Source organism: Hippocampus zosterae, chromosome 2 (genome assembly GCF_025434085.1).
Source record: "Hippocampus zosterae strain Florida chromosome 2, ASM2543408v3, whole genome shotgun sequence".
In the NCBI taxonomy this organism is placed as follows: Eukaryota; Metazoa; Chordata; class Actinopteri; order Syngnathiformes; family Syngnathidae; genus Hippocampus; species Hippocampus zosterae.
The window spans coordinates 41,008,858-41,023,007 of NC_067452.1; the positions used below are offsets into that span (position 1 = coordinate 41,008,858).

The 14,150-nt window shown below is 43.6% G+C and overlaps 3 protein-coding genes across 5 annotated transcripts in view; all 3 read right to left on the bottom strand.

The window, feature by feature from the left end:
* Window positions 1–14,150, bottom strand: part of eef1b2 (eukaryotic translation elongation factor 1 beta 2) — a 38,501-nt gene that overhangs the window by 6,712 nt on the left and 17,639 nt on the right. The gene's annotated exons all lie outside the window — the stretch shown is intronic.
* mlpha (melanophilin a) lies at window positions 898–9,844 on the bottom strand. Of its 2 annotated transcripts, XM_052054997.1 has the most exons (16): window positions 9,506–9,844; window positions 8,956–9,080; window positions 8,090–8,311; window positions 7,904–8,016; window positions 7,474–7,518; window positions 6,897–6,955; window positions 6,734–6,823; window positions 6,442–6,544; window positions 6,165–6,355; window positions 4,816–4,896; window positions 4,022–4,246; window positions 3,111–3,281; window positions 2,642–2,803; window positions 2,494–2,550; window positions 2,376–2,421; window positions 898–2,056 (listed from the first exon to the last, which is right to left on the bottom strand). In XM_052054997.1, exons 2-16 carry the CDS (start codon window positions 9,063–9,065, stop codon window positions 2,013–2,015), a joined length of 1,719 nt encoding a protein of 572 aa, XP_051910957.1. In that variant the 5' UTR covers window positions 9,066–9,080; window positions 9,506–9,844; the 3' UTR covers window positions 898–2,012. The 2 variants fall into 2 exon arrangements, with proteins under 2 accessions (XP_051910957.1, XP_051910958.1); XM_052054998.1 differs by lacking the exon at window positions 3,111–3,281 and having other exon boundaries at window positions 9,506–9,840.
* Window positions 11,307–13,459, bottom strand: LOC127594039 (CD59 glycoprotein-like). Of its 2 annotated transcripts, none has more exons than XM_052055931.1 (5): window positions 13,320–13,459; window positions 13,062–13,140; window positions 12,844–12,945; window positions 12,320–12,393; window positions 11,307–12,247 (listed from the first exon to the last, which is right to left on the bottom strand). In XM_052055931.1, exons 2-5 carry the CDS (start codon window positions 13,114–13,116, stop codon window positions 12,125–12,127), a joined length of 354 nt encoding a protein of 117 aa, XP_051911891.1. In that variant the 5' UTR covers window positions 13,117–13,140; window positions 13,320–13,459; the 3' UTR covers window positions 11,307–12,124. The 2 variants fall into 2 exon arrangements, with proteins under 2 accessions (XP_051911891.1, XP_051911883.1); XM_052055923.1 differs by having other exon boundaries at window positions 13,325–13,378.

Genomic DNA, 14,150 nt, shown 5'->3' on the forward strand with positions numbered 1-14,150 from the left:
CTATTTTTCGAGCACGTCGGATTAAAAAAAATATTTTAATAATTTGTTTTTAAGTTTGACCTATAAAAATTTGTGCAACACGGATTTTACCATTGAGGTAATTTATAGCGGTGTGACGTATCAGAAAAAAATCCACTTGTTACTGAACCTACAATTATTAATACCTGTATAGTGCTCGATTATTATTATTATTGAAACCTTATGTGCAAGAGATTCATAATCAGCACCAACAATTCATCTAGAAACGTTTACGTGAATTTTTGATTGATGATATTTGTAAAACGTGTTGAAAAGTCTGTGTTTACCTGAGAATTCTGGAGGACTGAGGTGGTTAAGGAAACATTTTTCCCCATTGTGCCAAGTTATCAAAACTGTTTGAGTGATGTAATATCTCAAATCATCTTTCTCCATTACAATGAATGGAACTTCAATTAATCTGTCCCAGTCTCACCCCCCGCCCCCATGGACATTTTGCAATGTTTTTTGAAATAAGGAAAATAGCACTCTAAAATTATGTTTTATAAGAACACAGAAATAACAAATAAACAGAATACAGTATAAATAATTATACAGTTTGTGTATCATGGGTGCCGACCTTGGCCACTAGGGACAGTATAACTGTACAGTCAAATGAACAAACAGATTCCCACTACTTGCAATGACCCAATAATTGCATAAGTTGTTTTCACAGAAGATAAGCAATATGTGTGTGTGTGTGTGTGTGTGTGTGTGTGTGTGTGAGTATTGTGATTTTTCTGTCTGGATGTGTTTTTCCACCATTTATGTTAACATTTTTCTTTTTAAACCAAGAAGTGCCCTTTAATCACATTCACCGTAATGATCAACAATGATTGAACACAGTTGAAAACTAAAATAATAATAATAATAACATCAGCATCAATATGCAACACTTTCAGTCAACTTTATTTTAATAGCCCCAATTTACAACTGAAGTTATCTGCAGGCAGTTGACACATTGAGCACATCAAGAACCACACACCTTGTACATCAGGGGTGACCAACCTTGTTTGACCAAAGATCTACTTTTCGATCAACCAACCTCCCGCGATCGACCCGTTTGTTACCACACACGCGCATACGCAGGCGCTAACACACGCATGCCCTGATGAGCAAGAGCCATAACGGCCCTTAAGATGAACGAAACAGAAAAATAAAGTCGACACATGAGTTAACGATCCTGGCTCACGCGTACCGTTTTAAAATGCTTCTCGCAGCACTCCAGATTCCCATTCTTTGCCCGTGACCTTGGTGAATTGTACATGAAACAAACTCTGAATGAGAAATTACAATTAAAGATATAGCGCAACGGCTTTGATCGCTTGCTGCATCGGCAGACGGCTGACCGCTAACAACTTCCGCTGATCCGGGTCACGCGCCGCCGTAGGTTAAAGGTGACATGCTTTTTTTATTTTATTCCGTTTCATTTTTTGTGAAAGTGAGACCAATAGGATGCAAAGGGTGCAGTGTGCTCTAACACAAAAATATATCATATTAATAACACGCACACAGACTCACCAATGTTTGGGGTTGTCCCCCAAAATTGAATTTTAGAAACAGATAGCGGGTCAGAGTGAGTCGATTCGAGAGAAAACAGGAAAGCGGAGTTGAGAGACTTTGGGATGGACGAGAGAACAATCGGATGGCCGTGATAATGGCATGGGGGGGAAAAAAACCCGAGGTATTTTCCCGTAAAAAGATTACAGAAAAAAAAAGGTCAGCAAATTTGTAAAGCCGTGGGTGTCAAACTGCAAGTCTGCGTGCATCCGCATTTCAATAAATAATTGCGAGTGCTGACGTTTTCAAATGATCCTTGATTATGGAAAATATTTTAAAATTTGATCACCCCAAAAGATTCTAAATTTTGCAAATACTGTTTAAGCGAAGGATTACATTTTTCATCACTTCAATTATTTCCTCGAAAAGACTAGAATTAGCAGAAAAATAAGATTTAAAACCTTTAAGACCTAACCGAGTAGAAGAAACTTGCTGGTTCAAGAGATGTTGGATTTGAAAGCAGCGCCATTTCTCTCGGGTTCTGCGGAGAGAGAAAAAATAGATCAATTTCATGAAAAGGATGGACACTGTTTATCACTGGCGCTGGGATGAAAACCTCCAATGTCATAATTTGGGAAATTTCATTTTTCCACACATTTACTGTACATTACTGGTTCAGTCCACACGTGTGGTTGTTATTCGGACAAACTTTTGACCAATCTTGTGTTGAAAATGACGATGCAAACGTGTCATTTTTGGGGTCTCCTGCAAAATGCAGATTTTGGACGAAGGAGGATCGCGCCCGATGACAGCGACAGACTGTAAACGTGAATTGAATTTCAAGAGCAAAGTAGCCTTACTGGCGAGGTGCTCTTGATTAGACTTCTTCCTCTGTGATCCGGAAACCTAAAACAAATCCAAACAAGAATGATTTTCCGTGGACAACGCGTCAAAATGACGATCGCAGTGGTTCATTACCTTCTTCTTCGATCGCGCGGCTCTCAGGGCTGCCAGCTTACTTTCGATATCGGATACCTGAAGAGAAAAGAGAACGTTCCATTTTCGTGATTTGATCGATACAATTTCGCGCAGCCTGCGATTGGACGATGCGCGCGGCCCCGCCTACCTCGCTTTCGGCACTCTGCACCCTGGCGGCCGTCAGCGCCACCACGTCCTCCAGCTCGGAAAGTTCCGAATCTGTTGCGCCGCCGAAGCGATTTTTGGCACTTTGTTCCAGCCGCCGCAGCTTCGTTTCCAGTTCGTGCGACTGCCCGGCGGCGATGTACACCTGCGACACACTCGTCATGCGTGAGGCGCTGCGCAGGCCTCGCACATTTGCCTCTCACACATACAATGAAAAAGCTTGTTGTATTATTATGATTAAATTCCTCGTCACATGCATTTTTTTTTTCTTGCCCGTCTTTCCCCATTTAATGGACGGATCATTGCATTGCCGGAATCGAGGACACGAGTGCCCGGGCGGAGGGGGCCGTCGCACGACTCAAAACAAAGAAACTTAGCCGGACCTTCACAAAGAAGAGAGGTTCAGAAGGAGGGGTAGAGGCAAGAAGGCGTAAGGTTTGCTGGAGGCTTACATTTTCCTCAAGTTGCCTGAACGCCTCATCGGCTTGTTTAGCATCAGTCCCTAACATGTGGCTTCTGTCCACCGGCTCTGACAGGCCGAACTCAACCATCGCGTTTTCTGTGGCATTAATGGTTCTCAGGGCCTCAGTGGTGAGGTCACAGAGGGCGGCGGCGGTCGATCTCTGAAAGTCACGTAGAGGGACAGATGTTATTAGCGGGACAGCAGTGAAACCTGCACAGCGCTGCCAGCCTGAACGCACCGCTGAGCCTCCTCTCCTTTTGATCTGATCAGGATGCCGGCGGCAAACTGACACCGCCTCGGTGTCGGGTCGAAATTCAAAGCGGCTTTGGGTCGAGCACTTGAAGCTCCTCAACTCACGTTGCCACTTTGAATGAATCCCATGACCAAACGCTTAGAAGTTCCTTAAATTGAGAGCTTCACCTTCTGGTTTAGGGACTGCTGCCGTCTCAAATCTCGTCAACAAGAGCCCCAGAAATATGAATTGATTTCAAAGTAGGGATTTCTGGTTTTTGTACATTTGCATTTAAAAAAAAAACTAAAAACGTTTTTTAATGGATCAGTCCATGAAACATTGGGAGTTGGTTCTGCCTGGTATCCAAGCATCCAAAAGCTATTTAAGTTCTTGACAATGTGTACGGTATATTTCCATTGACTGATCACAGACAATCATTTCTTGACGTAATGAACATCAAGGTCAAAAGCAAACAGAAGGTGTACTTTGACAGACTCTGGAAATACTGCGTTCGGCTCAAAAAGGCACTCGGATACCGTTACGGGGACAAGCAAAAGCAGACATGAAAATGAGTTGCTTGATGTTGTCCAAATTTCAATGATTTAATCTCTTCCTCTGGATTTTAAATCCCGCCCCGCCCTGCTACTGCAGCAGCGCCGTCATCTTACCTTCTGTGCTTCACTTGGCATGTCGTCGCTGGATGAGCTCAGGTCCTTCATCGACTCCAGAGTGGCCGCCGCCGCCCTGCCACCACCGATGCTTTTTCCTCCCAAAGAGGCCTTCTTGTCCGCCTCGTCGTCCGAGGACATGCGCTTGTTGCCGAGGTTCCCGGCCAACTCGCTCAGCTTCTTCATCAGCTTCTCTTCCTCGTTCAGTCCTGGTGACCCGGATGCCTGCCGAACATTGTTGATGAATTTCACGCCCAGATTAAAATGAAAATAACATTTAAAAAAAACACAAAAAAAATAATGGAGAAGTACAGGGAGTGGCAAAGATGTACGCGAGACCTGATGAGAGCAGTTTCAAGGTGTTGGGGATGCACCAGGGGTCAGGTCTGAGCCCCTTCGAGCTTGCAATGATGATAGACAGATTGACAGATGAGGTCAAGTCAGTTGCAAGGAGTAGGCGAGGCGACAAAAGTGCAGCAGTTCTTTGGAGTGCTATGAATCTAAAATTTGGAGCAATGGGGATGAGAGTTGACGAAGAGAGTTACCGGTAGTACATAACAGGGGGGGGGAGTAAAAAAAGCATCAGCCAAAGTGAAAGAAAAATCTTGATTGGATTTGGAGGCAGTGGAGGGACAGCGGTACGTCGGCAGAAAGATGCCGGAAAAAAAAAGAGGAGAAGTGGTGAGGGAAGACTTGAAAAAGCTGGAGATTGCGTAGAAGATGAAGAGGATGTCCATCAAAGTAACCGGCACGGAGGGGCGACGACTTTGCTGAAGAAAGATTTCCTGCGTCACCTTGTCTGCAGGCGACATCTTTTCCTCCAGACGATTCAGCAGATCCTCGATGGCAGACATGCGTTTGTTCAACTCGTTAATCTGCGGAGTCCAAACAAACGCAGAAAACATCCAAAAACCCAGTTGCATCATGCTAAACACAAGGATTTGGAAACGGGTCATATGAAATATTGATTGAAATATCAAATATTTCTCCCATTGATTTATTTATTTTTTTAGTGCTAGTCCAGTGGTTAGCGCGTCGGCTTCACAGTGCAGAGGTACCGGGTTCGATTCCAGCTCCGGCCTCCCTGTGTGGAGTTTGCATGTTCTCCCCGGGCCTGCGTGGGTTTTCTCCGGGTGCTCCGGTTTCCTCCCACATTCCAAAAACATGCGTGGCAGGCTGATTGAACACTCTAAATTGTCCCTAGGTGTGAGTGTGTGCGTGGATGGTTGTTGGTCTCTGTGTGCCCTGCGATTGGCTGGCAAGCGATTCATGGTGTCCCCCGCCTACTGCCCGGAGACGGCTGGGATAGGCTCCAGCACCCCCCGCGACCCTAGTGAGGATCAAGCGGCTCGGAAGATGAATGAATGAATGAATATTGTAGCGCAAGGCCTGGTTTCCCGATCAATACACCAAGAGACTGATCTCAATGGCAACTCAGTGGGCAAAAAATGTCATCTCATGATACTTCTGGCCTTTATTTTCCAAAATGGCGCCGGCAGAAATGCTGTACAGGCGGGAAGTCTTGATATGGATGTTTGTGACATGGTCACAACGGGTGACGATGACAATCCACAAACTTCAGGTTAGGACATGACGGCACTATCATGGGAGCCATGCCGCCCGCTAACTTATTTAAGTCGCCAGGGGTTATCACCAGCTCATTCTGTGTTTGATGAGCGCAACGGCTCACGTTGTCCGTTGCCACACTAGCCAAGAGCAGCGACAAATTTAAATTTCCCCATTGTGGGACAAATAAAGGATATCTTATCTTATCTTATCAATGTTCAGGTCGCGCATGGCATCGCCATGTCCTTCTCCGCACAGAGATGTCTCCACGTAAGACGTGAGTGGGCCACATTTAAAGGGAACGAGAGGAGTGGTGGTGAAGGGAATCGGCCGTGTCCGCGCCCACAACGGCGCAAACCAAGCTTTTTAACAATATGACGGTTTGGTCTCATCTGCGGAATTAACAACCGTGGGTCTAAAATAACTCCGCATTTTATGCCCTACACTGTGCTAGTTTGCAACCAGACATTTTTTTATTTTCAATCTTCATCGAGAATCATGAGAAACCGGAATTGAATTTTCCAAATTCCATTTGAGGCTCAACCCAAGTGAGAAGCAGCATTCGTGAGTGTCTTACTGGAGGGTTTTGGCCAAGGTTCTCCTGAGATGAGGCCCGGCTGTTGCGGCGGCGGTGGTGGGGTGGCTGGTACATGGGTGGAAAACGCTGACACTCCTCCTCATCAGACGTGTCGATATACTGCTGACGAGCCATGGAGCTGATCTTGGACAAAGATCGAGTCCGAACCATCCGATTCTCGCCGTAATCGTCTGGAGCAGAGAAGAAACGCCATCATGAGTTGAAAATAAGTACACGCTTATATTCCGCACGTGCGCTGATGGGAGTTTGTTTTCACCGTTTCTCATTGCAAAACGATCCAAACTTCTTCGGCGATTCATTCGCTGTTGGTTCATGTCGAATTCCACGTCATTCCTGTAGGCTCGATCCTCCTGAATTTGCTGACGCGTGACACAGAAACGTGGCATTTCTTGTGTGTTTTATTGTTGGGACAAAATCGAACTGCGGATGTCGCATAAGCGATTCCTAAATGTTATAATAAAATACTAAAATAGCTCTCGAGATGTGTGTGTGTGAGTGTGTGTGTGTGTGGCTTTGTCCTGGGTGCTAAACATGTGTGTGTGTGTTACCTGCACGGATGAGCGGCGTGAATGGGGGAAATAGTCCTCCGAGTCAAAGTCGAATGGATGAACTGACAACAGGCGTTTATTTTTACGCATCTAAAAGACAATTTGTGTCAGAAAAATAAGCTTTTTTTTGGGGGGGGGATATTTATATCCTGTTTTGTTTTACCGATTTGTATCGTTGCGCCTCAATTTCCCCTTGATCATCGTCATTTGGGTTGTAGTGGTCTGCAACACAAAATGATTGACATTTAAAGTCGAGTCTGCGTCAGAATGAAATATTTTGAACCAATTTGCTGCCTTTTTTTTCCAGAATAATATTGCAGAAACATCTGCTGCTTGCACACCTGATCACCCCCCCCCCCCCACCTCCCGGGTCTTCATATGAAAGGTTGCATCTCACTGAGCGGCAATGCAAATGTTTTCGAGCGTAGCAATTTTATTTTATTTTTTTTGTCGGGGTTCGTTAAAGGTTAAAAAGTCATTCTCAAGTCAAACAATTGTACCTGTCGCAAACCATTTTTCTTGTCGTTAGCAAATTTTGATGTTAAAAATTATTTTGTGACCAAAACCCCCCCGCCCCCCAAAAAAATCTGTCACTTCCCTGTCACTCAACATACCAGTCCCGCCTGATAAAGGCATAAAATCTAATAAATATTTGCTTGCCCCTTCTATTAATGTACTAATATTAACTCACATACTGCTCATACTGAAAAGAGGGAACGGTAAGTATTTTAACGACTCACTGCTGCGGACATCCGGCATGCTCTGAGTGTCGTCATCCCGTCCACCTGTGACATAAAAAGTACTTTATTAGCTGTTAGCATATGGTGGTCGTGGTCATGCATTCTTTATCCTCTGCGAAGAACAACGATTGCTCCATGTACTGTAAATGTTGGCATTTTACTGCTCTGAGGTGGCCAAGGACCAGAAGGGTCAGCACAATGTCCATTGAAGATGAGCAAAAAGGATGTCCGATGTTCTTTGTCATGATAAAATATTTTCCATAAAAGAAAATACAATGTTTTTTGATGGTTGACTGCAATGGATGAACGGCATGTTTTGAGATCCAAATGTTTTGAGCATTGTCACGGAACAAATTGAACTTGTGAGTCAAGGCACTGCCGCATCTTCTAAAAATAAAAAAACCTTCAGACCGCCCCGCCTCGTGCTCACCGTCTCCATTCAGTCTCTTGTACAGTGACCTCATCACCTTGGCACTGCCGAATCGCTTGAAACGGTTCCGGATGTTGTCATGGTACCACCCCACGGTGCCGATCTTAAGAACCCTGCAGGAGCGAAAACGCCGTTTGAGCCCGGTCCAACTGAGCTGCACAGGAAATGCTCTCACACGGGGCTCACCTGGTCATGCGACAGTTGTCGCAAACCCAACCGTGCTCCTTCTTGTTATAGCGGCTGCATGACTTGCAGGTGAACATGAGGCAATCCAGGCACTGGCGCTTGCTGTTCACCAGGAACTTAAAGGGTTGCAGGCAGCGGATACACAACGACTCGGCCAAATTGTTCTGCGCGCCGAGCAGCTCACGTTTGGTGTCCTCCTTCTGGATGGAGTCCTTCAGTTTGCTGTGAAGCAGCAGATGATTCATTCCCAATGTCGCCGGCGACAAAAATAAGTCTGACACACGCGCAGTGTATCAAACATGAAAATCGAATCGGGCATGGGATAATCTAATCGGACTAATCTAACTCCAATTTAGTTTGTGATGAGAGAAATTGTGAATGGGGTTATGAATTTGTCGATGATATCATCAGAAAATAGCATTCGGCCATGTGAGTTCACCTACTTTCTCGTCTATGGAAATGTGACAAGACAATTGAATGATCCTCGAAATTTGTGTGTGTGTATGTGTGTGTTTGCATGCCCTGGAGTCTGATGGGATTTTGAGTCTGCTGTGGAGACAAGAGTGTCTTTGTGGCATCTCTCCGTGTGACTGTCATGATGTACTGCCGCTTTCACGCTCACATTCCTTGATTGTTTGCATGAAAACGTGTCGCATGACTTCAGTCGAAGACCATCAACCAGGCGTGTTAAAAACTCAAAATTGATGCAGTGGCACGTTTTTTTTTTCCATTTGTGATACAACCCAATTTGGTTGCATCTGCACTCTACAATGACAAAAAAAAAGGATTTGTCTTCCGTTCTCACAAGTACATGATTCACAAACAGGTATGTACATATTTCCAACCGTATCAATAATTCGACCCACCCTAGTCGGTCTTCCTCGTTTTTCCGCAGGTTGAAGTCACGCTGAATCACTTCCCAGACGTGTTTCGCTTCTTCGTCGGTCAAGCGAGACAAATCTAGTTTACGCTCCATGGTGAGGTCACTTCTCTGAAAGGGTAAGAAACAAGTCCACTAGTCTTTTTTTTGTTTTTAACTCAAACATTATTTTGCGTAAGCAATACATTTTTCATCAACTATATTGTTTTTGAAACAATCCTTGGTAAAACCCTGAAATCGTGATATGCTGGAGAAATTCTAGGTCGGGTGATGACGATAAGAAAAGATCGAATGAATCACGTAAAAAGAACTTTGAAACACATTTTAATTGTTCTAAATAGAAATCTCCCCAAAACGCGAAATGGGTTGAATGAAATACCAGAAAAATCCATGAAAAAAAAATCCAAATTAAAGGGCTGACGAGATCAAAAGTAATTTGACCAACAAAGTGCCAAAGAGGCAATGTTTCTTTCTGGTTTAAAGTTGAAATTGTTGCATTTTGATCAAGAAAATAGGGAAGGGAAGAGGAAACTCACCTCGGTGCAGCTGCTGCTGAATCATCCAGTGCTTAACTGAGAAGGTCAGCTGATCACATGTTCACATCCTCCTGACATCATCAGAATCGCGCTCACAATAAATACTTTGTTTGCTGAGCGAGGACACGGAGAAATACAGGTATCCAATAGGCTCAATTAAGAAATGTAAAGGCTAAAACAGTATTGTATAATGCCTTTCGCTCGGAACGCCAACTTCATTGAAATCGTTCTCATAGTTTTAGTTAGCTCCGCCGAAATCATTCATCAGTTGAGTAAGTGTGTTTGCAAAGATATGAATACACCTTCTTTTGGTAGCATTAAAATCCGAGCCACACTAGCTCGATAGCTCTTAGCTAGCTAGCTAGCTAGCGACACTCGAACCATGTTTACAACGTTTTCACCGCTTTAACGTTCACATTTCAAAGTCCCGATTTCAAGGAACACATTTCGAACGTCAATTTCATTAAAACGACCAAGTTTTTCCCCACAAAATGGTGAAAATGTGTTCGTGACAATGAACGGCGGGAAGCTAATGATCGCCGCAACCTACAGCGCGGGATTCCCCTCCCTTGCTGAGCAACACGTTTGACTCGTGTATTGTTGTACTTCCGGAGGCACGGTGCGGTCCTGAGCACAAGGTTTGAAAACTTGTGTGGTAAACCGAAGCAAATCTCGCTGTCTTGTGAAGGCTGAAATTGTCTCTCAGTTTCAGTGTCTCTCAGGGAGTCTCCCAGACGAAACTCAGTCGAGACTTTGACTTGGCAAAGTCAACCGTTTCGACAATCGTCCAGAGTGGAACGATGATCGTAAATGGCTTCAGGGCGCGACACAATTGACGACAGTTGGCTTCGTCGGCGGCACTGGAAGTTGCCTAAAGCGGCTGACTGAAAGTTTTCAGAGATGAAGTGGGAAGGCAACAGTTGTCTGTTTCATGTCTTATAAAATGATTTTCCTTCATATATTCATATTTGTAATTGACATTTATACAACTATAAATGTTATACTGTATTAGACATGGTTAGATGGCGGCCATTTTATTGGAAACGCTTCCAAAGAACTACCGTTATAACATACAGATAAGATAAGATATCCTTTATTCGTCCCACAATGGGGAAATTTACAGTCCGTCATGTGCCTCGGGGTACCTTGTAATGAGGTTCGACTGTCCTCTAATCGGCAGTAAAAATAAATTAGTACTTTTGCACCATTTAAAAGACTGCATTTGTACTTTTACCAAAGTAAACTCATCAAATCTGTATTTCTACTTTTGCCAGTGTCTGTCCACCAGAGCACTTTTTAAAAACAAGTATCTGTACTTGTATTTATATGATGGGCAGAATGGATATACGTTTGCCACATTTGTGTATCGATGACTTGTGATCCAAGCAATATTTGTTCCAAAGCCACTTTGAAACACACACGGCTGATTGTGACAACCATGCCTTGCCCCATAGCTGCCTGCTGTAGCCTAGCAACTTTTCATGCCACATGTGATGCATTTATCGGGGATGACGCGATGATGATATTTGGCTGGCCACTGGCAAGCAACACCAGCAGCATTGGGGAGGGACATGAATGGCAACATTTTTTTAAAATCGAAACAGCGGAAGCACACTGTAATTCACCCTGTTTCCCGCTAGGTGACAACAAATACGCATGCGTCCCTGTGCCAGTACCATGATGGAGTGAATGGAAAAAAAAAACTCCAGATGCCTGTTTGGATACATTGTCCAGGTATTTAAACTTTTTTTTAGTTTCAAATCATATTTTTCTAAGTGCATAATCCAAGTAAAGTGATCAATTATTTACATCTCGCACATTTATTTTGTTGACAGTAGTTACAAGGAAAATGACAACGTTACATAAACATTACAAGCACAGGTGTCAGAACTCGAGGCCTGCGAAAGCTCGACGTAATGTTTCAAAACTAGCCGTAAAATAACAACCAATTGCAGGGGCAATTATGAAACATGATCGAGGAATTATCACGCTGAACATGTTAGGTAAGGGACGAGAAGTAGCCACACGCCAGGTCCGCAAACAAACACAGTGCAGCTCAGTATCTGAATCGCGGACGACATCATGGCTAGCCATATGTTGTTGTTGTTTTTTTTCTGCTGCATTTAAACAACCTTTTGTTTAAATTTTAAATTGTTAAATTTTTGGCGTCATTTCCCGAAATAAAGACCAATTATTATTGTTGCTCTTTCCGAAAAGAAAAATATTCAGGCTGTTGATGTTTTCCTTTTAAGTGCCATGCAATCTGTTGGGTTACGCAATAAATTAGCTGTTTGTTTTTGCTTTTTCTTCCCTTAACCATATCGAATGACCTTAAAACCAAGGTACAGACAAAAATGTGATTTTTGGTGTGCTCTCAGTTACACTCGTGATAGTATGTTACAAATCTATGCCCTCATCACTATGAGACTTGTCCTGAAGTGCTTGCTTGTTTTTTTTTTCTTTTTCTGTGTTTAACATTGATGAAATCTGGACCATATGAAAACTCTGCTTGCATCAGTGAAGTTTTATAAAAATTAAAAAAAGACCGACCAATAATCAGCTCCACCTGGACATTGACGGCATGGCACGAAGCAGGGATCGGTCGTCAAACCGACGGCGTTAGTGGGTCACCCACCATGTGGCGACCACAGACGCCAGCGCACCAATCAGAGAACTTGCTGCGGCAGAATGGGCGGAGTTACACAGATCCGAGTTGCAGCACTTGAATGTAAAACTGGACACCTATCGAGCAAAAGATGGGGATCAAAATCCTCCGAACGCCGTACTTCTTTAGCGAATGACTGGTTCTCCTACCTGTGGGAACATCTGGCCCAGTCGGCCGTACTCGCAGTCTGAATACTTGAGGCACTGGCGATAGGTCATCCCTCCTGGAACGGAAAGGAGCCACTTCAACACATCACCGAACACAGTCTGAATCTGCTCAGGGGTGACTTGTTTTTTTTTTTTTTTTTTTTTTTTTTTTTTTTTTTTAACCGACAAGTTATCGACTGATTCGTTGAGTTCCGCGGTTCCCAACCTTTACTGATGCGAGGTTCGCACCACCTAACAAAAAGGTCACAAAATGCATCTACAGGGGTGCCTTGTGACTTAATGTCACACTGTTTAAAAAAAAAAAAAAACAAAACAATTGTATTCTTGGAGGCTTTAAACATTCATTTCAGTTGGAACAACTTTAAAATATTGATGACTGACACTTATGGCAACAATGTGAGCACAACAAAGCAAGCAAGTCGTCTGCTCCAAAGGAATTTTCTGAGTTGCTATTATTGACATCTTTTCGAAGTTGGGGGGTGATGGTTTTTCGAACGGCAGGTAACCTCTCTCCGTGAGCGTCAGACAGGCGTCATCATAGCTGCAGTCGCGTTGTTTGGAGCAGCTGGCCGTGTAATCTTTGCAACTGTAACAGCGAATTGCCGAGCCTGAAAGAAATTCATCGCATTGCTTCTTCAAGCGGGTTTCACAAAAAGAAAACAGCGTAACCATGAACGCTTATAGCTGAATAAGAAGCGACAACTCTTAAATGAGTGCAACATACCAAGTCCGAGCAGAGCGAAGCAGGTCAGGACAAAGATGCCAACAGAGAACTTCATGTTCACCTCAGCACGGCACAAATTCTGAAATGACAAATGTACTACTTTGGACTTTGAACTGAGTACAAACTGTTTAACAGCAACATTGACTTGATGCAGGCCACTTATTGTATTTACTACCACGTGTATTTTCTATATGTTGTATTTGTGAATGTTAATGTGTGTCAAATGTGAGTGTGTGTGTGTGTATGCAGAGTCCTCACCCAACTGCAGAACTTGAGTGATGCCAAGGCATTCGCTAACTGACCAAAAGTGTTCGGGGCTGAAAATTAGGCTGCGAGACCACACCCCCAAAGGGAGGAGCCTGTAAGAGCAGGTTGGCGTGGCTGGAAGAGATAAACGGCACGATATTCTTTGGTGATTGTTAAATATTTTGGTACTTTCAATTTGGAATGTTTGTTTTTTTTTTAAATGTAGAGCTTTTTTTTGTCACGGTGTTTGATTCATGAATGGACCAAAACATTTAAAAGGGAGGTTAGCTAGCATTGTATGGAGCACTGCTGTGAATTAGACTTGCCCAAAAAAAAACAAAATCGCAATTTTACGTCGAATGCGTTGCCGCATAGTCTTTTCCAGTTTTCAGCAATTATCTTCAAACATGTACAATTCATTGAGAAACAAATTTGATAATTGATTTACAGCAGCCGTGTCCAACCCACCTCCCACGATCGATCCGCTACCGCTACGTGCACGCATACACACACGCACGCAATGATGAGCAACAGCACAGAAGGGCCCCGAACAGGAACAAAACAGAAAAATAAAGCGACTACAGGAACTTGTGAGTTTGTAAAAAGGAATCAGTGCCTACCTTAGTCGAGACCTAACGCGGCAGCGGCGGACGCACTTTGGCAGCGTCTTCAGGGCAACAATGTCACTATCATAGCGGACGTGAATTGTTTTAAAGTATTTCTCCTGGCGCTCCAAATTCCCATTCTTTGCCAATGTCATCAGTGAATTGTACATGAAACAAACATTGAATGAGAATAAAATAACAAAAAAAATTTTAAAAAGATATCAACGGCTGTGATCGC

Bases quoted from the DNA above. Each gene is read 5' to 3' on its own strand.
- mlpha (XM_052054997.1), bottom strand. From the start codon at position 9,065: ATGGAGCGTAAACTAGATTTGTCTCGCTTGACCGACGAAGAAGCGAAA. The intron at 7,519-7,903 runs GTGAGCACGAGG...TTTATGTCACAG, and splicing joins CAAGAGACTGAATGGAGACG to GTGGACGGGATGACGACACT. The intron at 4,897-6,164 runs GTAAGACACTCA...TGGACTCCGCAG, and splicing joins ACCTTGGCCAAAACCCTCCA to ATTAACGAGTTGAACAAACG.
- LOC127594039 (XM_052055923.1), bottom strand. From the start codon at position 13,351: ATGCCTTGGCATCACTCAAGTTCTGCA. The intron at 13,141-13,324 runs GTTGGGTGAGGA...TTGTCATTTCAG, and splicing joins GGCATCACTCAAGTTCTGCA to AATTTGTGCCGTGCTGAGGT. The intron at 12,248-12,319 runs GTAGGAGAACCA...TTTGCTCGATAG, and splicing joins TGGGCCAGATGTTCCCACAG to GTGTCCAGTTTTACATTCAA.